The 27651-nt window shown below is 38.3% G+C and overlaps 2 protein-coding genes across 2 annotated transcripts in view; both read left to right on the top strand.

The window, feature by feature from the left end:
• The first annotated feature begins 590 nt into the window (after nucleotides 1–590).
• The window catches only part of SEMA6D (semaphorin 6D), a 578684-nt gene continuing 551623 nt past the window's right edge, over nucleotides 591–27651 (top strand). The window contains exon 1 of the mRNA XM_049706054.1: nucleotides 591–798. The gene's annotated coding sequence lies outside the window, so the exon portion shown is untranslated. The remainder of the gene's footprint in view (nucleotides 799–27651) is intronic.
• On the top strand, nucleotides 2035–26130 carry LOC101269368 (rRNA 2'-O-methyltransferase fibrillarin-like). Its single transcript, XM_033422598.1, is given in 4 exon segments — nucleotides 2035–2140; nucleotides 23464–23588; nucleotides 25598–26012; nucleotides 26015–26130. Coding segments are annotated over 4 exon segments (762 nt in total).

Genomic DNA, 27651 nt, shown 5'->3' with positions numbered 1-27651 from the left:
ATCAAGACCTTTCTATAACAACAGCAAACAACAGTAGAAAATTGCTTTTTGGTTTGGATTGGGCAAAACGAGGGTGTTCAGTAATTTTCTGGGCTTTCTGCCTATGGAGAAGGCTGGGCTGACAGTCCAGCCCCAAAGGCCAGTGAATAGCTGCTGTATGATTACCAAGTGACACGCAGGAATAAATTTCTACAATATTAAAAGTGATATATGGCACATTAAAAATTACGTCCTTGTATACTCAATGCCTAACCCATCGCATTAACAAAATCAAAATGATGGAACCTGCGTACTCAGCGGGGGTACGGAATGTGGGCAAGGACCTATAGGTCAGTCAGCCGCTAAGCTACCCTGAGCGGGACCCGGCCTCGGCTTGGAGACCTTGGTGTTTCCCAGCCGAGGTGGGGGCTCGGTCAGGGGAAGTTCGGAGCAGCGGGAGCGGCAGAAGCACGTGGGCTGAGGGGGGCGGGGCGGGAGGACGCAGACGGAGGAGTAACCGGTGGAAGTGTCAAAGAGGAGGGAGTGGAGGGCCGCTGAGGTGACAGGGTGTGGCCTGTGGGGGAGCAGGCGGACTGGGAGAGGAGGGCAGAGAGACCCACCGGGACTGAGGAGGCAGTGGGAAGCGTGCCTGCGTCGCTCGGTGCGGTGACAGCGAGGAGCGCGGCGCGGGGCCGAGTGGCGAGGGGAGTTTCCCGTGCAGCTCAGCTCAGAGCTGCGCCAGCGCCTTCAGCCTGGGTCCGCGGTGCCTGACACCTGCCGGGTCCGAAGCGGGAGTCCGGCGGAGCGTTCCGCCCTCAAGTAAGTCTCTCTTTTTCTCTCAATTCTCCTCCGCCGCCTCAGCCTCTTTATCTGCGGAGCGCGGTGCTCGGAGCTTCTGTTGGGGGGAGGGGAGGGGAGGGCTGCGCGAAAAGCGCACCAGAGAGCTCCGGCGGCGTCCACGGGTGCTCCAAGCTCCGAGCGCGCCCCGGTCAGCGCGGGGACCCGGCAGCGAGGCCCCGCCGGCCGGTTGCCCTGCGCAGAGCAGATGGAGGCGGCGGCAGAGTTGTCGGCACAGATACGACCCATCTTTTGTGTCTGGCCGGATCCCAGAGTCGGGCCAGGCCGGGGGGAAGGAGCGGAAGCCACTTTATGGTTCCTGGCCCCACTTCTTGCCCCGAATCCTTCGGGATTTCAACATGCGGCGGACTCGGGCGCAAATGAGTGCCTAAGCGCCCTTGCTGGGCTAGCTGGATTCGGGTGGGCAGCGGCCGGACCACCACGCCGCCCCCTCTGCTGGTTTTCTTTTTAGATACAGCGTCTTTAACAGCGGGTGCTGAGAGGGAGGCTGACTGGGTGTTCACAGAAGTCAGGGTGTGGAAACGACCTACCTTCTTGCTTTTCTCGGGTTCTGGAGGGGAAAGGACAGGGCTGAAGAGAACCCCGAAGCCCGAGCGTCCCGAGCTAGCGGGCTTGCGCGCGGCCGGCGAGGAGGCGTTCGCTGGGTGGATCCCTCGTCTGGCTCATTGTTCGCGGTGACTGTTCTTGGGGCCGGGCTGAGCGACAGACACTTAAAACGGGGCCGTAAATAAAAGTGACGACTTGCCGGAGTGAGGTCAAGGCTACCGGGAGGAAAGGGCTTTCCAGTTTGGAAACGGACTTCTTCGAGCTCGGAGGGCAACAGTAGTCGTCAGCGAAAACCGCTGCTGAGTGTGAAACTTAGGTCTGACTCTCATTCACGGAGACAGCTTAGTGAATGAAACCCTCGGAAACAGGGCGCGATATTTTCCCACTGAAATTGTTTTCAGAGTAACGAAGATGGAGTTTGTTTTTGGCAACTGGCTGCTTTCTCTTGCAGCACCTGTTTCTCTTTTTCACCCCTTCCCCCTACCCTCGCCTCTTTGGGGGAATGTGTATTTATCATTCTATTTGTGCCTTCAGCTAGTCAAAGTGTATGGTTTCGGGAGAAGAATCCGTTTTTAAAAACAAAGTGCAATTTCCACTCTACAAAGGGCCAAGCGCTGGTGTAGACATTTATTGCTCCTCCACCCTAGCCGCATGCTAGCACTCATGAAGGCAGACGGTGCACCCGGAGTCGAAGGGAGCCAGTTATCCCCAGCTGGAGATGCCAAAACACAACTAGCGCATGCTCATTGTGTTGGAGGTTAGGACACTCGTTTTCCCATTTCCCTGAATTACAGTGATATCACCTGTTCATGGTGTCTGTTCCTTAGCACTACGAAGGAAGGTGCATTTTCCTGAGAAGGATATTTCTTCTTTTTCTAAAGTCCATAGGTAGTAATCAGAGTAAGTTGATCCAACAAGAGGGAATTTTAAAAATTATATATGTATATATATACGTGTGAGTGTGGGTGTAATATATATAAATATATATTTCTGTACATCCCAGTAGTTACTAACACACCTAACTGCCCTGGTTACATTTGCTTTGACTTGCGTGATGGACTTGCTAAAGGGCATCGGTCTGCTGAAACCTGAAGTTCCAGCCCCCAGGAGAAATAATATGAACACCTCTCTCTGACCACAGTCTGATTTCACAGGGGAAAAAACATGCACCAGGAGTGTTATTTAGGTTATTGAAAGCTGTGTGATTTATTCTAAGGAGGAAAGCAAGAGTTAGGTAGAAGAAAATAGAAATGGAAGGCCTGAGTAGGCATCCAAACCATACTCACAGTTCCACAAATATGTATGTGGAAAGTATATTGTGTTCTCGCTTTCTCCTTTATCACTCTTAGTATTTGTTTATATCTTTAATGCTTTTCATCACAGTTTTTGTGCCTCTTGTTTGGAGGGAGGGGGTTGGCTTTGAAAAAAAACTTTTATATTTTCAGTCTATTATTATTTTAGATTTTCAATATCAGCAGTGCTCATTGAATACAGGGACTTATCTTTTATACTCTTCTTTTGTTTGTCTCCTTGCACACCATGTCCAACTTAGTATGGGACCATGTGAGCAATGAATCAACCAGGTTCTAATGAAGATTAAGTTGTGGAAGGTATCCACAGCTTTGTATAAACTGTATACTCATTTAACTACCTTCCCACATGACCAATTTTAGCTACTTGCTTGTTCATCTTCTGAAGTCTCCAGACTCCCAAATTCTTACCCAGATTGACTGCTGCCCTAAATCTTGACTGTACAAAGAACAGAACTTAATTATTTTGGTCTTATTTATCAGTCAGCAGTGTTTAGTGTTGCCAACAGTTTAATTATATCATTGAAATATGCATGACTCTAAAGTATGTTGAAAAAGGTTCTTTTAAACTTGCTTCTTCATAAAGAAAAAAAAAAAGTCCTTGTGAAGCCATAATTTCACTGCTGTGAGGACCCCTAGCCATTTGTGTTTATTGAGTTTACTCTTTCACATGAAGAAAGAACCATTGTTTTGTTGTCTAGGAGCTGAAGGAAGATGGAAAGTGAGAAAAGAAAATCAAGCACTTTAGAATGCTATTATTTTCCCTACTTGGGAAAAATATTTTTTTAAGTAAATAGTAATTATTTTCTTAAAGATACACTAAAACCTTATTAAAGGATCCTGAGGAAAAGAAATTTTCAGTATAGAAATGCTGGCTGTTTAAATACTCATAAAAGATTGGTGCATACAAACACATGCATTTTTGAACCAATCTCATAACACATTTTCTTCTTTCCATAGAATTTTGAAATGTTATTAAATCATTGTTATTAAAACATTGAAATCTCATCAAAATCTATATTTAATATACTGTCTTTTTGCAAGTGCTTTAATTGTAATAGCCTATTTGTTGAGATTAAAAAGAACATCATTGATGTCATGGTGTGCTTTGCATTTTAAAATAGTAGCTAATGAATTACAAACATTCATTACCCCACAACCACTTGCTGAAATTTCTCAGGACCCCCAAATAGAGAATTATTTGTACTATATACTTACTATCATTCAGATCCTTGCTGACTTTATGTTGATCCCCTTTTCTTCTTGAGAAATAATTGTCTTTTAAATTAATACTCTGTTGGCTGTGAATTTTTTTTCTCCTATGTCATAAATTTATGTGAAAATATCTTCAACATTGTCTGTTAGGGAATTTGCTGTTGATAAGACGTGGGAATTGGGGGAGGGATAAGAGAACCACTTTTATTAAACCTGGGAAGAGTCAGAGCTTAACAAGGGAAGAGAGGGCAGGTTTCACCTGAATACAATTCACTGAGGAATATTTCTTTGACCTTTAAAAGTCCAAGCTATGTAGCACATAATATACATTTGGGTAATTCAGGTACTAACCTCACATATCATAAAGCAAACAATAGAAATAATAAGAGTATCATAGTGCCTTCACTTTGTTACATTTGAATGGTGACTTTAACTCCATTCACTTTTCTTCATACTAAGTAATGAAAACTACCCACAGTTTTCTTATTTTTTTTTTTGTTTGTTTTTTTGGCCAGGAGTGGGTATAGATGAGGGGCTAGGAGGGGAGGGACCACTGTTCTATTTATGTAAAAATGAAAATTGTCAATGTTTATTTTGGAAAAGTTTTATTTAAAAAGTTCAGTTTCTTCTGTAAGTTTAGTGCTTATTAAATGTTTACTGAGGAAGATGAAGTTTGACACTCAATTTTCATAACCAGATGCAACCAGAAACAAATTGATTAAGTGATTCAAATTAGTGCATTTAAACCTTAAATTTAGTTTTCCTTCCCATAAACTAATATGAAGAAAAATATTGAATTAGGTTTTATTGTTAATAACCAATATTCATTTATATTCTCTTGAAAATGAAGATTAACATGATTAACAAAAAATGTAAACATTTGTGAAATGAGGATATAAGGGGATGCAAATTAATGATTGTGTATACTTTTGATGTATAGCTTTTTTTCCCTGATAAATGAGTATTTTTAATCTCAGGGGTGATGTGAATTTCTTAACTGATCACATTTTCTCTTTTCCTTTGACCACTAGAAAGCTCAGAGCCAATCTGAGATCTACTTTATTGATCAGATAAGGCTCTATAGAATGCATTTGTGTATTTTCTTTCTCAATGACCTTATCTTATTCTACTGTCAAAATGTCTGTTTTTTTTCTTTTTTTTTCCACTGTGGAAGGAGACAGACCATCAAAGTTAATTTGAATAAGTGTTTAGAAATACAATTAAGTCTGCAATTATTATTAAGGTCTAATATTGCAAATGCTGAGTGAGGGAATATCAGGCAAACTAAGGCATAATTTCTGATCTAAAGATACTTATAATCTAGCTCAATATAGAAGCCATAAACACATAACAGATTAGCTAACAATGAATCAGTGTATATACACACATCTCTTGCATTAAATTGAAAACCTAGATTTTATCTTTAATGATGCTCAGCTTCCACTTTCTAGAAAAACACTATTAATAGTACTAACTGGTAGAGCAAAGTAACCAAATCTTTTCATTAGAATTCCCCTCTGGGTATACTAAACTCTAAATAGTCTGAGGATGTGAGGATGAAAATAAATGTTGGAAAGTCACTGTGATTCTGTGGTAGTGGAGTGGAGACTTCCAGACCTTTCTCTTCTCTTTTTCTTCTTTCTCTTTCTCTCTTCCTCTGTCTCTCATTGGCTTTTCTACTTGCTCCCCAGTCAGCCAGTGGCTGGACCTGATTGACAAGTGTGACAATTCCAATGTCAAGCTAAGTCCCACCAGGCTTGTCAGCTTATGAAATTTCTGGATATGTAAATACAATAGTTCTAAGTAATGTACTTAAATACAGTAGTTAATTGCCCACTGGTTGTTTCCCTTTGTACTTGAATCAACAACCATTTTCAGCTTTTAGAAGGGACCATCCACAAAACTGTTCTCAGGAAAAGATAAAAAAGTAAAAACATGAAAAATAAAAGAACTAAATTATTGACCCAGGGTGACATGTTTACGGCTAAGGCCACAAACTCTGAATTAAACTTTCAAATCTAAACAGCTACCTCTGGGTATAAATCTGATTCTCATCTTCTCTATCTCCCATATACACACCATTTTTTTCAGACATCTCAATTATAGTTAATGTTAAAAATAAAGTCTGAAACACAGATCTGTTGTCCTGAACTGAAGCAAACTATCAGACTTTGATAAATAATGATCATTTAAACTTGGCCTTTTAAAAAGCACATTGGATACAATGAAAATCCGTGTAGTACATTTACTGTGCTTCCACTTATGATATAAATAGTGCATAAAGCTTTAAAATTTTCATCAAATTAATGTTTCACTGACATGAAAATTAACTACTGACATCTAAGGTGCATGCCATGTGATGATTCCTAATTGGCAAGTGAACCTTAGAGGGTTATTTATAGATTACATTGCAACAAAGTGCTGGAGTAAATTCTCATTGTGCAGTTCAGTTCAAATTGATGTTTTAGCTTTGATTCTCTTCACTTTTTTCACATCCTTTTTGATCTCTAAAGCCTCTCAGAAATAAGCTACCTAAGGTGCTAAATATATAATTAATAACATTTGGGCAGAGAATTTGTCTTCAAATTATCCTTAAGAGATTTGGAGACCAGTTAAGTATCCTTCACCAGTTTGTTCAGTTATGAATAACTCTTGGGGCTGTGAATTTGAACTCAAAGATCTGGTAACATTCATTTCCATCCAGAGCACATAGGATGAATGTTCACGTAGAAAAAGTGAGGAAGAAACTTGAACATTTATCAAAGGAATTAATTTTTAAGAATAGCTGCCTTTAAAGATCTAAGTGGAAATACTATTTTATTCTCTAATGACAATTAAGGTTTCTTTTGTCTCTATTTTTCATTACATTTTGTGTATAGGGAATGTGGTAAGAGAATTATAATGTATCTGCAATTCCCATGCTACGTTATTAGATCAAAATTTAGCTTTTCTTTTCTTTATTCCATGTCTGTGTCTGCCTAAAGGTAGAATGACCAAATAAAAAGTGAAAAAGTTCTTTATTTATTCTGCATACTTTTGTTCACTATGGATTTTGTACGTGATCCCATAAGGCAGTTACGTAAGCTATACATTTGTGCCTACAAAGATAAGTTTACAATTTTTTAACTTTTAGACATTTTCTTCATGCTATACTCAACCTGGAATGTTCTACTTTCCCTACCAGATTTGTGAAATGCCTATCTTTTCGTAAAGATTTACTTAAAAGACATTTTCTTTTTGAAGGAATCCCCACCATTGGCTTTGAATTTGGCATTTTTTTTGGAAAAATGTGTGTATGTGTGTGTGTGTGTGTGTGTGTGTTTTACAGTCATATTGTAAACCTGAAAATGTTTAGAGAATTTAAATAATTTTATACAAATATAGTATTTATTATGATTATTACTATCATTATAATGCCAAAGAGACAAACTAGTCGTTGGATCTAAGCTACATGTGGGAGTGAATACTTATTTATTTTTTTTAACAGTTTTGACTAGTAGTTGAATAATTTGTCCTTAGGCCTGTTGCTTTTTTTTTTTTTTTTTTTTTTGCGGTACGCGGGCCTCTCACTGTTGTGGCCTCTCCCGTTGTGGAGCACAGGCTCCGGACGCGCAGGCTCAGCGGCCATGGCTCATGGGCCCAGCCGCTCCGCGGCATGTGGGATCTTCCCGGACCAGGGCACGAACCCGTGTCCCCTGCATCGGCAGGCGGACTCTCAACCACTGCGCCACCAGGGAAGCCCAGGCCTGTTGCTTTTTATTGACGAAAATCTTCACTAGTCCTGTGTGGTGTGGTGTGGGTATGATCAAGGCAACTTGTTTTCTTGATGATGAAGGTTTATCAGAAAATTTATCCCTTAATTACAAAAACTCTCATTAATAAACATTGAATGAGGACTTACTATGCATCAGGTATTGACATAGGAAATGAGCATAAAAAACAACAAATAAATAAAAAGGTCTTGCCCTGAAGGAATTTAGAATCAAATGGAGAATAAAAATAATTAATGTGGTAAAATAAATTACACACATCATCAGGGAATATTTGGGGAGCTATGAGGAAAGGTGTGTTTCTCAATTTGGGTGGGTGGAGGGTGGTCTGGGAAAGTTTAATGGGGGATTTGAAACAGAAAGGACAAGCAGAAGTCTAGCAGGTGAAGAAGCAGTAGATGGGGGTCTCTGGCATAGAGCTGCTGGAGAAAAGATCAGTGAAGCATATGTGGAAAATCCAGAACGTCCGGCAGAAGTATCATATGTTAGACTGAAAACCAGTTTAGTAGTCTGGACTAGAAATCAAGATTTGGAGGTTTAATCCTGATTAAATCCAACACTCTTATAATGTATGTCTGCACCCATGCAGCTGGACATATCTAAGTACACAACCATGGTGTCATTTCCTATTCATTCATCTTAAATGGATTCTTAAAATCATCAGATAATCTTACTGAACTAGCCTGCTCCATTTACTTTCCTAGAAGTCTATATACCATGCTTCCTCTTCTAAACTCTCAGTACCTCTGTCTACATCCTCACCCTCAGATGAAGGCCTTGCTTCCTATTCGCTGATATTGAGCCATCTGAAAAAAACTGCACAGTTGCCCACTACCACACTTATCGAACTACAAGTATTTGCTCCCATGTAATCTGCCTTCTTGCAGGTTCTCTCACATAGCACTGGTAGAATTTAAACTGTTACATTTTAGTAAATGTAGAAATATGTAAATGTAATTTATTAGTGAGTAAAACTATTACTTTAGACCTTGAACTTTCATTTTTAGTTGTTTAGCATTGGGAAATAATCAGGGTTGGAGTCAAAGATTTTTGTAAAGTATGTTGGTATAATTAGAAAAAATTAGAAACAATATAAATTTTTAGAATTTAAACAATATAAAATATAATATAATATATAAACAATATAAAAACAATTTTATATTTAAACAATATAAAGTATAATATAATATAAAATATAAACAATATAAAAACAATTTTATATTGTTTATAAACAATATAAAAAATTAGAAACAGTAGACCAGCCCAAGGAGAGAAAAAAACCGCAATAAAGTACAGTACATTCTTATGACAGAATGTTAAACATCATTTAAAATTATTTTTAAAATTAATATTGTGTAAAAAAAAAACCCTAAAACTGTACATAATACATGATACAGTTTTGTTATATGTATGTAGAAAGACCAGAAAAATAAATGAACCATGTTAAAAGGCTGTGTCTCTGGACATTGAGATGAAAATCATTCTATATAGCAGATTCTTGGAAAATCCACTCAGCTTGGAGGAGAAAGGTTTTTGACAGGAAGATCCTGGTGACATAGAAAACGTCCACTGAATAAACACAATAGTGAAAGCCATCTCTATAGTGTGATTCAAGTGTCATTGAAATATCAATCCCCACCAGGCATTCCCCTTGCCTGCAACATTCAATCTGCCAAGACCCATGGAATTTACTGCTGAAATACATCACAAGTTTATTCAGTTTTCACCATCTCCACCCCTGTCCTTCTGTTGTGAGACACCACAATTTCTAGACTGGATCACTGCTTTAGCTTTCAGCAGGTTCTTCCCACTCTTGCTGTTGCAGAAATAATGATCTGAGAGGCCGTATTGCAGAGTGTTCAAAGCATGGACCCCATTGGTGGGCTGCCTGAGTGTGAATCCCAGCACTGCCACTTACTAGCTATGAGACTGGGGGCAAGCTACTTGACATCTTTTACTTTCATTTTCCCATCAATAAAATTAAAGATATTAATACCTACCTTTTGAGGTTATTATGAGAATTAAATGAACAACTAGCTTAAAGCAAGTAGTTTTATGTGTTAGCTATTTGTCAAGGCTTAAATTAGATTATAACCTTCCTTGTTTAATATCATCCAAGGACTTCTGATTGCACTTTGAATTAAATCTTTATGATCACCTGCATCAACTTTATTACTCTTGGCTATTTTCTGTTTTCTTGCTATTTTTCTGAAAACACCAAGTCCTGTTCTGTTACTGGGCCTTTGTACTTGCTGTTACCTTTGCCTGGTATACTCTCATCTGATTCTCCCCAGAGCTGCTGCTTGTCCCACCAGTCTCAGCTTCTGCCACATCCTCTAAGAGCCCTTTCCTGATTTCTAGTCATCTAAGGGACACTTCGTACTATTCTTTTTTCCACTCTCCACATTTTATTAATAGACCTTATCACAATTTGAGCTTTTTGTTTGTTTGTTAACCTTTTCCCCCTTTTTTCACTGCTTGAATTTAAATTCTGTGAAACAAATATGACGTCTGCCATGGTTATATTTGTTTCCCCCAATACCTAGAAGAGAGTGTGGCATGTCGTCCTGAATAAATATTGGACGGCTGGCTGGCTGGCTGGCTGGCTGGCTGAGATTCTCACTATTGTCATCTTGGAATTTGCATTTCTAGAATGACTAACTTCATATTTGTAAGGTCTGTAAGTCACTAAGGAGATATAGAAGGTTAAGTTGTTAACACTTGTTATTTTAGCTCTGGTTCACAGGGCCTTAACAATACTTGTCAGTACACAAGTACATTTTGAAAGAAGTAGAGAGTTTGAGAGTGGAGAGGGGAACAGTAGGTGAATTGGGGGACTTGAGATGTAAAGATACTTCAGGCTAAATGAAAGCTGCAGTGATGGGGGTACGGGGTGGGCTTAGGGTGAGGTATTAGAATGTCGATAGTTCAGGCATTCAAGAGGAAGTGTCAGACCAGCATTTCACAAAGAAACAGGTTAAAAATACTATATAAAGTAACTTCCATAACATTTTACTTCTTAACTTTAGAAAATGTTGAATAAGGCTTTGTATATACATGAAGCCAAAATAAGTGGATGAAAGATTTTTTAAAAGTCAAATTAGTTATTTGATGTCATGAAATAAAAACAAAACTGTTTTCTTTCTCTGATTCAGCTCCTTTTTAAAATGGAAATCAGTCAAACCTGAGTATTGTATATGTGTGTGTCTGTCTTTGAAACTTTTTTGTTTTCTTCAGACAGAAAAACACTTCATGTGGAAAAGATGTTTTCATGTGTTGTTTTTGATTATAAAACTGTGAAGGCATGGAAAGTTTTGTATCCAGTGATGTTCCTTTTTTCTTACCAGGAGGTGTCACTACAGCTCATTCAAACTTGCTAGTGCATTCTGTATGGACAAACTAGTGCTAGCATTTTATCAGAGTGTCAGTACCCACCCACCAACTTCTTTACTGAGTTGCTTGAAGGAAATCTGATGAAAATAGAATTCTTTTCAGGTGCCTGCTTCTCCTCCAAACAAATATTCCTGTCATGAACTAACTGAAAACCTGAAACACTTGTTTAATATTCTGGAAACAAACAGCATTCCTACTTTCTCTGAATGTTGAGTGGGGCAGGAGATGGTGAAGAGGAAAAAAAAAAAAAAGAGTGGGATAAAGGGGAGAGATAGACATCAAGAAACATGAAGAGTGAAACTGAAGTGTTTCCAGTGATAACACACTGCTTGAAGATCCCTGAACACACAGTTCTCTCACCTATCTGACTTGCATGTTTTGTCCTTTCCCTGCCCCTCTTCCCTGCCCAGGTAAAACCAGCTTGCTCTGCCAAAACTGTTATAATTAAAATAAAAATGTCTATCTGGTATTGAGCTAATACACTATCCCAGTTATTTGACACATGTAATTTCTATCTTGTCTGATAACGTAAAATATAATTACTAAATAATAATATTACTACTAAAAATTTACTAAAATTTTTACTAAATTATTACTAAAAATTTTTCCGGTGAAGAAAATGAAAATTGGAAAGGTTGCATGATTTGTAATGGTAGCTGTGATTTTATCATGGACTCATCAGATTTCAAAAACACATCCTTATTCTTTGTATAATGCCACTACAGAGTCCCTCCCACTGGAGATTTGCCTAACATCCTTTCACCCCTGACCAATGTAGATATACCTCCTCTGGGTCTCACAACATCTGGTGCTTACCCGGTGTGAACACTCATCATGACTGGGCCATGACTCTCTTATTTTCTTGTCTCTTGCTTCACCCAGAGTCAGAGTATTTTAAGGTAGGTACAATATCTTGTCTCTAGAACAGAACATGAAACTCCTAATATTGATCAACTGGATGGGCAAACAAGAGAACAGGTGCACCCAAAGATGGGGCTCCAATGTGGATGAGGGTGTGTGTGAGGAAAGCATGGAAGGTAAAGACCATGGTGCTGCCAGCCTTCACCCATTTCTGTTGGCCTCACTTGTTCCACAAGCAACTAAACAATGAAGAGGAAAGTCCAAGCATCTGGAGAGGAGGAAGAACAGGGTTATTTGCCCAAGAAGGAGGGGATATTCAGCACATCCCATACCTTGTAGCTCCTCTAGAACTGGAGGGAAAAGAGTGGCATCCGAAGAGTCGTGTTTTCTGCTGACCTGCAGGTGGCAGCATGGCCCAGCTGTCAGAGACCAGCTCAGTTCTTAGGCACCCCTATTGCTGCTGTGGGACTCAGAACTGTTCTCAGGGCATTAAGTGCCCTGGGAATGATTAATGGTGCTGCCAGTTCACTGTACCCTGAGGATAATTGAGCCTGCAATATTTTGGAGGTTGCAGAGAGACTTCCTGAGCCTCTTTCTAATAGAAGAGTTTGGACATTATATCCCTTTGGAGACATCCCAGAAACCTTTTGTTGAGTCTAGAATGCAATCATTGGCAGAACGATTTGAAAGGGGAGAAAAAAAAGCCCACCACCACCATCCCTAAAATATGAGGAAATTGAATAGTCTTAATGTTTTTTCAGATGTCTGGTTTGCTATGCATTCCATATTCTTTTTTCCTTCTTTGGTTCTGAAATAATATTCCTTTCCACCTGACTTAAAGCAAATCCTCTGGAAGGTAGCTTATGTTAATTGACTGAGTATTTTGAAAGAGTGCAGGCAGAGCTATGTATAATGTCTTTATTTAAATAAGCTCTAAGCCCTTTTATATTGTAGGGTGAGGTATTTAAAAGTAAGATGATTGGAAATTTCTAAAGTCGCACACAATTCAAAAGAATGTGAAACATTTTAGAAGGAGCAACTGACAAGGGTACAGTGTCCATTTATTCTAAATATACATGTAATATCAATTATGTAAGACAACCAACAAAAGATGTTAAGCTTGTCAGGTTGGGTTTGTGTGATTGCTTCTTTTCATTAGAAATTTTAGTAGCTGGGAAAAATGCCAGGTTCTAAACACTGGGAAAAGGTATCTTGAATAGGTTATAGTGGTAGATCTTCTCAGTGTTGAGAGAAAAATCAAAGATTCAGAAAATGTTTCCTCATCTATGCAACCAAATGGGGAATCTGAATCTCCACCTTTCTGTACTTTGGTTTTAAATAGCCCTGGTGGTTGGTAAAAAGCAGTGGTTTGTAGCTTCTTCAGTGATTTTTAAAAATATCACTTTGGGGGCTTCCCTGGTGGCGCAGTGGTTGGGAGTCCGCGTACCGATGCAGGGGACACAGGTTCGTTCCCCGGTCTGGGAGGATCCCGCATGCCGCGGAGCGGCTGGGCCCGTGAGCCATGGCCGCTGAGCCTGCGCATCCGGAGCCTGTGCTCCGCAACGGGAGAGGCCACAACAGTGAGAGGCCCGCGTACCGCAAAAAATATATATATGTATATCACTTTGGTAATTTTGAGAACAGTTGTTCTTCCCTCGAATCTGTGAGATTTTACTTTCCATCACAGAAGGTTCTTTCATGGTAGACCATGACGATTTAAAGCTGTGTTCTGTATGGGAGGTTACCTTACAGATGTTTAGAGAGCCAAACTTAGCTGGTTCTCCATGTACTGACACTTTCACGCTTTAGTAGGCAATAAATTTGGTCTCTTTAATTTCTTGGAATAGAGAAGAAAATCAGAAGGATGATTAGAATGACCCCTCAAAGTCTGTTTTTAGATTAGATTGCAGGTGTTGTACGGACTGCTATTCTGTGTGCCTTTGCTTTGTTAGATTTATCTCAAGGGTTGAACTTACAATAGTGTCTTTTTGTGATGAAAACCTAGGCTAGGGATTAAAAGTGAGGGGTGGGGATGGAGAATTAATTGAGATAGGTCCACAATAGTTTATTCACAGCCTCTGATTTAACTCCAACTTTAACAACAAAATAAGTAAGGAAAAAAATCCCAGCATACCCTAAAATCCTGCTTGATGATCCATGACTCGTAGAAGGGCTTTTCCCAGCCTACTAGTCTCTATTTCTTTGGCTGCTTTGGGCAACTTATCAAAAATTTCTTCCTGGTGGCCACAATAGTGAGAGGCCCACGTACCACAAAAAAAAAAAAAAAAAAAAAAAAAAAAAAAAAAATTTCTTGATTTTATCTCTTGATATAAAGATCTCCATTTCCATGCTGCCTTTAATTAATATACTGCTGAATATGTAAATATTATCTTTGGGGGCTTCCCTGGTGGCGCAGTGGTTGGGAGTCCGCCTGCCGATGTCTTGCTCTAAGTATTATTATGTATATTTTTTCTAATATTTCTAAATAAATTATAACTATTTTGTTATCAATATCGAATTCATATTTGTAAAGGAACAATTTTTGAATATATTGAAGTCATTTCCTTGCGGAGTTAGGAGACTTATTGCTTTAGGAAAGGACACAGTTGGTACTTTCTTAAATAGAGTGTCCACTGATCAACTTTGCATTTCAAAGCTTAACTTCTTGACTTCTTTACTGTAGCACAATAATGTTCTTGAAAATCAGGTATTGTTGAGGAAAAAGGATTTTCTAAATCCTTTAGCTTTCAGCAAATCAAGAACCAAGACTGGTAGAATAGATGAGAGTTTTAGTGCATTCCAGGAAATAGGGCAAACTCAAGATGAGACAGAAGAAATGGAAAGCCCACTCTTTGGGCCCTAAGGAATTGTGGCAGGGGAAAATTATGGAATTGGGGAACCAGGATGGGTTATTTAAGATCCTGACCTTCCTTCTTTGACTTTGAGATCAGAAAAAGAGCAGGATTAGGAAGGAATGCCAGTGGTGTGCTTCCCAGGTATTAGGTTTTAGGAGGAAACAGCAAGGTTTTAGGAGGAGCCCCAGTATGACCTGGGCAACAGTAGAGCAGTGGTGGTGACAGTTGGCTTGGTTCGTGAACCTCCAAAAAGGGATCTAGAAGCCATGTCCCAGTGAGTGCATAGGGAAGCGAGCAGATTAGTGGCGATCTGAGGTTTGAAGGAAGAAGGTGCCTGCCATGGGTGGAATCTTAAAGATTAGGAGAAATGGCTTGTACCTATGGACACCAACAAGGGGCACCAGCAGGTTCTTCCAAAAGACTAGATGGGACAATCAAATTTCAGTAGTTACCCACAGGGCTTGTATTTAGCAGGTCCACAATGACATGCTTACATCACTTGTTTACAGTCAGTGTCTATAATGATAGTTTTTATTGGACTGGCATCCATTTTGATTGGTTAGTGCCATGCTGTACCCATTGTTAAATATTTTGAATTTACTCCAGGTTATCCACATAGGGAGTAAACTGGTCTTACCACTCTATATCATATATCTATATGAGAGCATCTGAAATTCTGGTGTGGATTGGGGCCCCCTTCCATTCACTGTCATAAACCCATGGTCAATCTAGGAATTACCTTAGGGAATAAAGGAAGAAGAGAAATGCAAATCAAAACTGCAATGAGGTATCACCTCACATCTGTCAGAGTGGCCATCATTAAAAAATCTACAAACAGTAAATGCTGGAGAGGGTGTGGAGAAGAGGGAACCCTCCTACACTGTTGGTGGGAATGTAAGTTGGTACAGCCACTATGGAGAACAGTATGGAGGTTCCTCAAAAACTAAAGATAGTACTACCATATGACCCAGCAATCTCACTCCTGGGCATATACCCGGAGAAAACCATAATTCAAAAAGATACATGCACCCCAATGTTCATTGCAGCACTATTTACAATAGACAAGACATGGAAGCAACCTAAACGTCCATCAGCAGAGGAATGGATAAAGAAGTTGTGGTACATATATACAATATACAGCCATAAAAAGGAACAAAATAGAGCCATTTGCAAAGATGGGGATAGACCTAGAGACTGTCATACAAAGTGAAGTAAGGCAGAAAGAGAAAAACAAATATCATATAATATCACTTATATGTGGAATCTAGAAAAATGGTACAGATGAACTTATTTGCAAAACAGAAATAGAGACACAGATGTAGAGAACAAATGTATGGACACCAAGGGGAGAAAGGTGGTGGGGGGGGTGGGATGAACTGGGAGATTGGGATTAACATATATGCACTATGATATATAAAATAGATAACTAATGAGAATCTACTGTATAGCACAGGGAACTCTACTCAGTGCTCTGTGGTGACCTAAATGGGAAGGAAATCTAAAAAACAGGAGATATATGTATACATATAACTGATTCACTTTGCTGTACAGCAGAAACTAACACAACATTGTAAAGCAACTATACTCCAATTAAAATTAAACAATTTTAAAAAAGACTATGTCCTCCAGAAAATGACTATATAAACAGCCCTACTAAGGAGTTAATTTTGAATAGACCCAATATTTAAATTTAAGGAGACTGCTTAAACTTGAAAAGAATTAAAATATTGTGAATTAGTAAGTGTATGTGGAGTAGGACAACTTAAAGAAGAATTATATGAGAGAAATAAAGGAACTATATGTTCTTTTCGCATCTCAGAATAGGATGGTAAATTTCCACCCACCTCCTATACATTCTTGCTGAGTCCTGTACAGTAACAGTTGCTTTGGATCTGTGGCCCAAGCTGACTTCTGATACCTTCTGTTTGTACCTCTTGCTTCTCACATGTACATAAATGTACAGGAATTCATACACTGTCCAGTTAGTGTCCTTTAGGTGTCTTACTTACACCCGATATTCCCAGATCTAATCCAGGGTTAGGGCCATCAGCCCCTTTCTTACATCAAGCTGAGTGGATCCACTTCAAACCTAGTAATTAACCCATTTCTTTGGATTTGTCTCTGAACCTTTATGATATTCTTCTCCCTTTAAAGAATGTGGTTCCCATTGTGGCTAAGATCATGTTATTCCCTAAAGATAGTGATCTAAGATAGTGAAATAAGTGGGAATAACAACACCTTGGATCCTATGTTTTTCATCTTTGAAACTCCCTCTGCTTAGAAAGGCTACTGCATTGTATAACTCCAAGGTGAACCTCTAACACTATGGGTATACAAAACAAGGACCTGGATTTCTCACTCACAATTTGATGAGTTTTTTTTTTTTTTCCTTTTGTCTGGGGAAGGGTGAGAATAGTTAATAAATTATTAAGCAAAAGAGCCAGTATTCAAATTTAGATTCTTTCTTAATCCAGACTCCTCAATTGTAATTCCACTTGATTGGCACCAATATTTTTATAAACTGTTGGTAACAAATAATAACAAAAATATATGGTCAGGAGAAAGAGCAGTTACATGTCAGTATGTTTCTGTACTTCTCTGAAACCCCTAAGTGATGAAATTTCATTGGGTACAGTGTGAAGTTCCTTGTTGGGAAGGAACTTTCTGTAGAAGCTTCGCTCTGAGGACTTGAAACAAGAAAAAGGGAGATGTGGAAGAGAAGAATGTTATCCCCTTATACATCTTTCTCTTATTGCATTTGTCTGCAGTAAATAATTAACCCCTAAGGCCATTGAAAGTTTCCAGCTACAAGTCCACTTGTTTGTTTCTGTCTTTTCTAACCTTTCCATAAAAATATTTGAGGTAGCAAATCTATTAGGATAATTCATTAGGCCTATTGACTAATAAAGAGGTTTGTACTAAGTTGGGAAAGAAATTTATGAAAGGATTGTTTCAGCTGCTTTCACTACTGACCATGAATCACACCACCTGGAGAACTCTATTCCTGTGAATTAATAATACCTTTTCAGCAAGGTGTTTGCTGAGCAACCTTGGTGGGCAAAGGAGGTTTTGTGGTATACAAGGCAAAGCTTAACACAACTCACAACTCTGTACACATGATGAAGAGTGCATGTACATGTGCCTCACCCCAAATGGCAGAGAATTCCAGCATTCTTGTTTTACTTGCAATATGTTTTAGAATGAACATGTAAATATCGAGGTGGGTATGTTCAAGTGTCTCTATGTGTGTGATATTTTAGCAGTTCTTTCAAGAAAATTATGTAGTCCTAGTGTGAACACCTAACCGTGAAAGAGCTAAAAATGTATTTTCCCCATCCTGACCCATGATCACCTTCACCCTGGTAACCACTACTCACATATTTATTTTCCATGAAAACTTACTAGTAGATCCCTCTTCTTTCATGTCTTCTCAGAAACAAAGTGTAAGGTTTATTCTAGAGTGCTTTTGTGTGGATGTGAGCTGAGATGCCCAATAATAAAACTAGTTGAATTTATGGAATTCATACCATGTACCTTGCACTCTGCTAGGTTAGCTAGTTGCATGCCTTATTTCATTTAGTCCTGATTATGAAAGTTCATATTGTTAACACTGTTTGGCAGAAGATAAAACTGAGTCTTTGAAAGGTCAAGTAGCATGTCCAACCTTTAGGTGGTTGGGGGTGGAATTAAGGCCAACCTCAGAGACCACACTCTTCATCATCATTTTCTGCTGCTTCCTGCAGTAAAACAAAGTGTTTGGTAAACCTGAAAGCAAGTTTTCTCAAGGAAGGAGCACAGAGAAGATTATCTATGTACTTAAGTTGCCATGGGATAAGGGAAATGACAATGGAGTGAATCAGAGGTATGTGAATATCTGTTGTACTTACTTTGTTGGGTTGTTGGGAAGACAAATACATTTGTGAAAGGTGTTTTAAGACTATGAAGTGCCAGGATACAAAGCACAACCAACTAAACAAGCAAATTTAAATGGTACTTGTTGGGGGGAACTTGGCAGTCCTTTTCTGTCTGATATTATATTTTATAAAATTCAGATATCTATTGGAAATAAAAGGTTTACTCAAAATCATAAAATATGCCTGGAGTAAATTCAAAGTACTACTTTTAATTTATAATTCTTAGCATCTCAGTCATTGTTAAATATTTTTAACTTTTATTCTAGTGAGTGGCTGAAATACAGAAAAATTAATTATATACTATTCCAACAAGCTCAAAATCTCTGGAATAAAGCCATTAAAAGTTTCAGCCTGGATTTAGAATAAAATTGCACATTTAATTTCACCAGCTGACATTTTGAGGCTGAGGTAAAAATGCATGGCAGTTTTTTTTTTTCAAACTGCCCGATAAATATCATGTAAACACATTTTATGCATTTATAAGTATAAAAAGATATTTCCCAAAGTTAACTTAGAATGCTGCCCCCAAGTTTCCTGGTTTCTTTGCTCCACAAAATAATTGCTGATTATTTTGAAAAAAAATTATCAGAACAATATGATGGCAATGATTCTTTTCTTCCACCAGAGCTGCATGGTTTCTTTGAGTGGGCTGAAAGGGAGAGAGAGAAGGGAGGGAGGATATGAGGAGTCAATATGGAAGCTGTAGTCAAGGTAGTCTCCGTCTTTATAGAACGGAGATAAACCATCTTTTGCCTTGTTTCATTTATCTGTTTAGCAGAAGGCTTGTGCAATTTGCATTTTAGAATGTTCAGTCCTTTTAATTTACTTCTAAATAATTTGTTTCTACATTATGCTGCTTTGTTTGTAGAGAAAAATACTTACACAAGTGTTTCATGAAGTAAAATGAACATGGCACTCTCCAAAGAGAATTTCAAAATAAAAACCATTAAGGATGAATGGCGTGCATTACAGAAATCTCTACCATATGTCTGAATGGGTCTTTGTATCAAGCTTATTTACAAAATTCATAGGCACTAATTTATCTAAGAAATAGAATGATAAAGCTTTCAAGCCAAAGAAAAAAAATAAAAACATAGTAAATATAAAAGACACATTAATAATCTTTTCTGTGAGCCTGATTTTGATCTTTTCTTTTGGATTGTTTATTGAGTCATATCAGAAGGATTTGTTTAATTATCTAGAAATTATTTGGGCTCAACAGAAGGTGGGCAGTATCAATTCCTGGAGTAGGTAGTTTGGAGGATGAACTACTAATATCATGGCATTTGTAAGAAAGGGAAATTTGACCAAACTGTAGCAAATTCTGTAATCAAAGCATTTCTAAGAGGTAGAGTCTACCATGGTATATAAAACACATCTCAGAGACATTTCCCCCAATGAGATTGACCATCTCATTTCAGTAAAAACAAAGAATGAGAAAGGCTTATGTAATTAGACTACCTAAGTATTTTTTTTAAATGTCATTTTCAAAAAGTGTGTACGCTTGTATCTTCAACATCATGTTCTGGGTCTGTTTATTTGAACAGACTCCATTGATGACCCCTTTCACTACTAAAAGTGAAACACCATGTATGTTTTAAGAGTTATTGAATGAATCTCATTGTTTTGTGCATACTATGAGAATCCACATTTTCCTATTTGTTTATTTAATGTCAGAGACTGCAAACATTGTATAATAAGTTAGTGTCTTATTTGTATCAGTATTTTTGCACAGAATGTAATTATTGTAGAAAGAAAAAAATTATGGAGTAGATAATACAAAAGAATTTGGTAGTACAGAATCCTCAGTAACCTTAGGCATTAGTAGCAAACCTCTTTTGTTAGAGAAGAGAGTGGCATGGCACTCTGGACCATTGGAACCTGATGAGACCTTAGCTAAGGAAACGTCAAATGGTAATAAAAATTCAGCTTTTATCCTTATAGGTGGCATTTAAAGGTGATTTGTGAGGGACTCTACTTCAGTTGTTAGCACTGTTTAATTTTGGCTATGGTTCAGACATGATCATCTTAAGATATTCATGAGCAATAAAACCTAATTCAGAGCAAAATTTAACCCACGGTGGCACTATGGCTTCCAGATACAGTATCAATAGTGACTTGAAACTTCTCCATGTGAGGTGTAGAAGTATACTCTCTTTCAGAATACAATTCATATGTGTGAGAGCCCATTTTGTATGTGTCCAGGATCATTAATGAGCCACAGTAAAATATGGGGCCAGAGATTGTTTACAATAAAAATCGAGGTCGTATCTTAACAATAATATCCAATTAAGTTAATCACTGTGGAAATGGTGACTATTTAATAATGACCATTCTAAGTCATCTAGTCTTTAAGGTGTGGATAGAATTGATAGATTTGACCACTTATTTTATCATAGAAAAATTTGCCTAGCACATTTGCATGTTTTTTCCCCCATTTTGGTTCCCCTGAATACCATCCAGTCGATAGGTAATACTGTAGGGAGACTGGGCATACGTACTAAGCCTTTCTCCAGAGTTGGAACACTATAATAATACAAGATAGAATCAAAGAAGAGTTTAGAGAGTATTTCCTGATGGTCTAGTGATTAAGGTTCTGTGCTTTCACTGCCGAGGGCACGGGTTCAGTCCCTGGTCGGGGAACTGGGATCGCGCAAGCTGCTTGGCATGGCCAGAAGAAAAAAAGAAGGAATTTAGAGATAATCGTAATGGAAATCCCAACTCTCTCACCTATCAGCTTTGTGACCTTGGCCAATTATATAATATCTCTAATAAATAGTGTATAAAGCAGATTTCATAAGAATTACAAAAAATAATATACTGCAGTGAATGGCATATTTTAAGCACTTGATGCTTGTTGTTGTTTTGAGGGAGGATTAACGTCGAGAACAGTTAAATATGTTGCGGTATGGGTCTGGCGGAATTTTTCAGGTAAAGGGATTTGAATCTAAAGGAGATTGTATACAGGCTTAGAGATGAAGGAGAAAGAGTCATAAAAATCACAATTTATTAGGTACCTAATATGTTTTGAACACCATAGTGGACACACATAAGAAGAGAAAGCCAATATAAGAGGAAGTAGGAGAACTTCAGAATAAGTATTTAGCTGATTACAGTTCTTACCACTTTCTTTGCAAAACTTTGTGCCTCTGAAAACAAGCTGTGTCACACCTTTAGAAGTAGTTTGCTCATTCATGGCATGGATTAAGAAACTAGTTCTGATCATTGGAGATACCTAGTATGTTTTGTTGAAAGTATGCTATGAAGGAAAAATAATGAGCTTTTTTTGGTCTTCTCCCCTGAGTCCTTATGCATCCTGTAACACACTGGAATGAAGGCAGAGACCACATATGTGCTCACATAGATTTCTCTCTTTGAGAAAGTGAGCCATTAAGGGAAAGTATAACTTTGTATAGCCGGGGCCTAACATATTTTGATTACATAATTGTGCCCAATGAAAGGTTTTTGAATGCATGAATTAATGAACAAGTGCATTAGAGTGAATGAATGAATAAATGAATCTCCAAGTTAAGTCCAGAGTTTTGTTTTTCGTTTTTTTTAAGTCCAGAGTTTTAATGAGGAGGGTCAAAACATATTTATTGAGGACCCTTTGTCATACACATCATTGTCACTCTGCCAGTTCTGAAATGCATAAAATATTACATCACAAAAATGATCACCGTTAAAGATGGTGAAGTTTTGGTAAAAATGATGTGTACATTCCTTGCTGGTGACATTATTAATTGATAAATCCCTTTAGAAAGTTACATGACCATTTGCAACAAAAGCCACAAATTTACTCATATCCATTGCCTTCAAAATTCTTCTCTTATGGAAACATTTGAACAGAAACAAAAGCTGACCGTAAAAAAATTTTATTGCAATCAATATTAGTAGCAAAAAGTTGGAGACAAACTAAAAGTCCAGCAAAACAATGATTTTATGGATTATGGTACATCAACACAGTTTAATGCTATGAAGCCATTAAAACAATAATTACGTAGCAAAATAAGGTATGTTTATGAGATAATATATGTAAAAATAGTGAATGTGAAATTCCATGTATACCATTATTATAACAATGTAAATACAGCATGTGTGTATCGATAATATGCATAAATAAAACTAGTAGTTCTGTCAGGATAATAAGATAATTGGTTTTGCATTTTCAAAACATTTATTCATCTTATATTATCTTTCAATACACTTCTAAAAATTTTATTTTCTTTTGTCATAAACAGAAACTGTAGGGCCTTTTCTTCTGATAATTCAGTGTCTTTATAGAGCTTGAGATTTATTATCATTTGCTCTATACAGAAATTTAGGAATATGTAGATGACTGGGTAAAAGGTATATAAAATTGATCTCTGGCTATATACTTTGAAGGTTGTTTTAAAAAATAAATTCCCAGTATACATTCATTTTCTTATATAGTTTGTTTTTCCTGAAAGTCAACTTAAGGTAAAAAATCAAAGGCTTTTATCTTATAGATATAAATATGCGTGTATCTTTGTTAATCTGAAGGCAGCACATTAAAATGGAAAGGAGCACTTGGCCAACAGTTTGGATCTGTTGGTTTTACAGATGGGGGAACCCTGGGAGGCAGGGAGATGAAGTGATTTGGACAGGGATACAATGCCAATTAATGGCAGAGCCAGGGTCAAAATGCACAGGTTTTGAGCGAGTTGAGAACTTTTCCACCCACCCCTCAGCCAGAATGCTTTTCCCATCACCCTAAAATGAACTGTCAACTTCCTTCTAGCTTCAGAGCCCATGAAGATTTTTCTCTACCTGCAGTGTCACATCCGTGCTGCATCCCCATGTCTAAAGAGAACAGGATTTTCTATCTCAGCCAGAAATTGCTACTTAGTACACACCTGCACAGAGGTAAATGCTGGCGCTTGGGTAGTCTTGTCTCCATGTGCTCATTGGTTGCATCTCCTCAAAATCAGGAGTTCTGCTTCTCAGCTCTACATCATTAATGTGTTCACCTAGCTATGGCATTCCTATCTGTCTTAATAGCCTTTCTGAGTTCTCCCTCCCCATCATCCACAGGCAGAAATCCTGGTCAAAGCAAGTGGCTCCCACTGGGGTCGCTTTCAAAAATCCACAAAGAACAAATTAGTGTCCCTGATTTGCTTCAGAAACACACAGCAAAGAAGCCTCTACAACATGCTTGAAAGAAAACAAACAACTAAGAGAGAAAATAAGTTCAAGGGAAAACCCACTGCTATTCTTAAAGGGAGCTCTAAGGAGAAGACTTCAAGAAAGATAAATGGTTGCTGAGGACTGTTTGCCCATTAGCCTGTGGTAGAGCAATTAGGCAGTAGTGGAAGGGAGGATGAGTGGGTAAATTCATCTGAGGGTCCTATGAAGCCAGCCTTGAAGGAATTTAAAAAAAAATACACCCGTTTTATTTAATGAATGTAGTCAAATGAACCTAGATGATTATATTTAATCTCTAAATTTATATGTAGTTTGTCAAACCAGACATCAGTTAAACACAACTTCCTCCTTTGCACCCATTTGTTCTTGGCCTTCTCATTCCTTCCTTTGTGTTAATATGGTGATTAAGCTCTCTTGCTATATCTCCTATTTACTATGTTGTAGAGAAATATATGACTCTTTTATTATCAGAGCAATAGGCAATTATTAGTTAGAAGACCCTTCTTAGTCTCTTTGGAAAAACCATTATTTTATTGCCTTTTATCAATAATATTCACCCAGAAACCTAGACAGTAAGTATTAACTGAGCATCTACTATGAATCAGGCTCTAGTCTAACCATCATGGAAGGTCCAAATCTGACTAATGTTTTGTCCTTGTCCTCAAGGATTTCATAGTGTGAGAAGGGGATGTGAAGACTTCCTGGGACAGGTGCTGGTTTAGCCAGTCTAGTTACCCTTTGTGTCCTCCCTCCTCTCATGGCTTCTGTGAACCTAGGCAGTATCTTTGATGAATAAGGCAACCAGCCAAGAGAGAAAAGCTCTAAATCAATGGCTCCCGAACATGGGTCCTTGGATCTGAACCTCCAGATGAACCTCTTGTGCTTTTTTTTTTCCTTTTTTTTTTTTTTTGCGGTACGCGGGCCTCTCACTGTTGTTGCCTCTCCTGTTGCGGAGCACAGGCTCCGGACTCGCAGGCTCAGCGGCCATGGCTCACGGGCTCAGCCGCTCGGCGGCACGTGGGATCTTCCCGGACCGGGGCACGAACCCATGTCCCCTGCATCGGCAGGTGGACTCTCAACCACTGCGCCACCAGGGAAGCCCCCTCTTGTGCTTTTTGAAACTACCTAGTCTAGTATGGATCAGAGTATCTTGGAGAGAGGACTACAGTGTCTGTTTTAACGATGCTCTGTAGGTGATTTTGATACTTCATCAGGTTTGGAAATCAACAATGGATGAATCCATAATGGACAAGAGGAAGTGAGTGTAGAAATGGATAAGGAAAATAACCATCAGTAGACACCTACAAGGCAATATACATAATGGTTAAAGACTATACCCTGTGGGGTCAGACTGCTTGAGTTTAAATTCTGTCTCTGCCACATAGAGCCGTGAGATTTTGGGGCAAGGTTTAAAAACTAGCTGGTCTACAGTTCCCACATTTTGTAAAGTGAGAAACGTAGTATTACCTACCTCGGAATTATTATAGGGAGTAAATGAGTTAACCTATTTAAAGCAGTTAGAACCATATTAGAGTTAAAGAAAACAGTAAGTGTCACTGCTACTACTACTTCTACTACTACTAGTTGTTGTTCTTCTTCCTATTATTATTATTATTATCATAAGGAAGTTTATGCTTAGAGTCTTACAAGAATACAGATGAGGGATGATAGGAGTTCACCTCTGTTTAACCCCCCAGACTAAATAAAGCAAAACCTCCTTCCATTCCAAGCTGTCTGCAGCAGTCTTGGGCTCTGTGGACCAGATCCGCATCAAGCCAGGGGCCAAGGCGCTCTACCTCAGGGCTGCCTTGGGTACCACGCTCTCCCATGTCTCTGACATCATAGGCCAACAGGGTCTGGTCTGTGCAGTTGAGTTTTCCCACTGCCCCGGCTGTGACCTCATTAATTTGGCCAAGAAGAGAACCAACATTATTCCTGTCATTGAAGATGCTCAGCACTCACACAAATACCACAAACTCATTGCAATGGTGGATGTGATCTTTGCCGACATGGCCCAGCCAGACCAGACCCAGATTGTAGCCCTGAATGCCCACACCTTCCTATGTGATGGAGGACACTTTGTGATTTCCATTAAGCACAATTGCATTGACTTCACAGCCTCTCCCGAGGCCATATTTGTCTCTGAGGTAAAAAGATGCAACAGGAGACAATGAAGCCCCAGGAGCAGTTGACTTTAGAGCAATATGAAAAAGACCACCCTGTGGTCATAGGTGTGTACAAGCCACACCCCAATGTGAGCTGAAGCCCAGTACCGTCTGGACTGGGATAGATTGCATTGCTACTGTTAATGCTGCTCTTGCTGATGTTAGACTAGGTGATTTTTAATTTGTGATTCTTTAGAAGCTTGTAGGCTGTTGTTTTCTGTGCTTAGTAGATGGGTAATGTCTAGCCACTGTACTATCCACTACACTATACTGCTATACATTCTATTGTTTTCCACTTATACATTCAACGTATTAGGAACAATAGAAATTATAAAGCAAAAAAGAAACATTAAACAATTTTTAAATGTCTTTAATTGTTCATTTCTCATCATGGCTGTAACGGACCCAAAAGTAATATTAATATTCAATTATATTTGGTTCAATCAATAGGCTTCCTGCTCATCCCTGGGCAGAAGTTGGTGTGGGCTGCTAAGAAGTACTCTGGCATCAGATTCAGAATACTGGGTTCTCAATCCAGGCCTGCTTCTGACCACCAGAGTGGTCTTGGGCATGTCATGTAATATCTCTGGGCTTACTATTTTCATTTATAATTGAGATTGTGTTGATCTCTAGGGATAACTAAAGCACATCCCCTTCTAGTGGTTTATTTCACTCTGCCTCTGGTCCAAATTTGAGTGGCAATAAGGCAAGAATATTTACCAGTAAGGAGTCTAATTACTCTAATTTCAGGATGCTGACTGGGCCACAGACCTAGCATGTGGATCTCTTCTTTTCATCTGCTTTCTCTTTGAGACACTCACTGTCTTCTGTGGTAGCCTGGCCCATGACCATTCTATTATTACTGACAGGTAGAATTATCTTGTGTTTCCCAAAGTATCCTCTATATAGAATATTAATTCAATAAAATATTAATAAATACATCAGGAAAGTATTTCCATGATAAAGAAAAAGATTCAGAATTAAGATGTTAAACACATTTAAACTGGTTATTTTTTTTTGACTACTCAGAATCTGGACTATGCAGATGTACACTGTGAATTACCAATATGAGAATATAGTACAAATTGCTTCCAAAATATTTTGATCGTGGAATCCTCACCTTCAAGAAATATCCCAAGGGATCAGTGTTCCATGGAATACACTTTTGCAAATGTTGGAAGAATATTTACCAGTTTTGGTTTCTAAACAAGTGTCAACCATGTAATAAGCAAGTTTTCTATTAGAGGTTCTGTAAGAAAAAGTAGCTTACCCTAAGACACAATCATTCAAAATGGGAATTTTGAAAACTTTGTATATTTATCCACCACTACAGTATAACACATTCTATTCTTTCAATTCAAAGATCTTGAGAACACTGTAAAATTTCTGAATATTTTATTTATTTTCTAATTTTTAAAAAAATTTATTGGAGTATAGTTGATTCACAATGTTGTGTTAACTTTCTGCTGTACAGCAAAGTGAATCAGTTATACATATATCCACTCTTTTTTAGATTCTTTTCCCATATAGGTCATTACAGAATATTGAGTAGAGTTCCCTGTGCTACACAGTAGGTCCTTATTAGTTATATATTTTATATATAGTAGTGTATACATCAA

This window comes from Orcinus orca, chromosome 2 (genome assembly GCF_937001465.1).
Source record: "Orcinus orca chromosome 2, mOrcOrc1.1, whole genome shotgun sequence".
In the NCBI taxonomy this organism is placed as follows: Eukaryota; Metazoa; Chordata; class Mammalia; order Artiodactyla; family Delphinidae; genus Orcinus; species Orcinus orca.
Note: the sequence above shows the minus strand (reverse complement) of the source record. Positions and strands in the feature narration are given on the sequence as shown.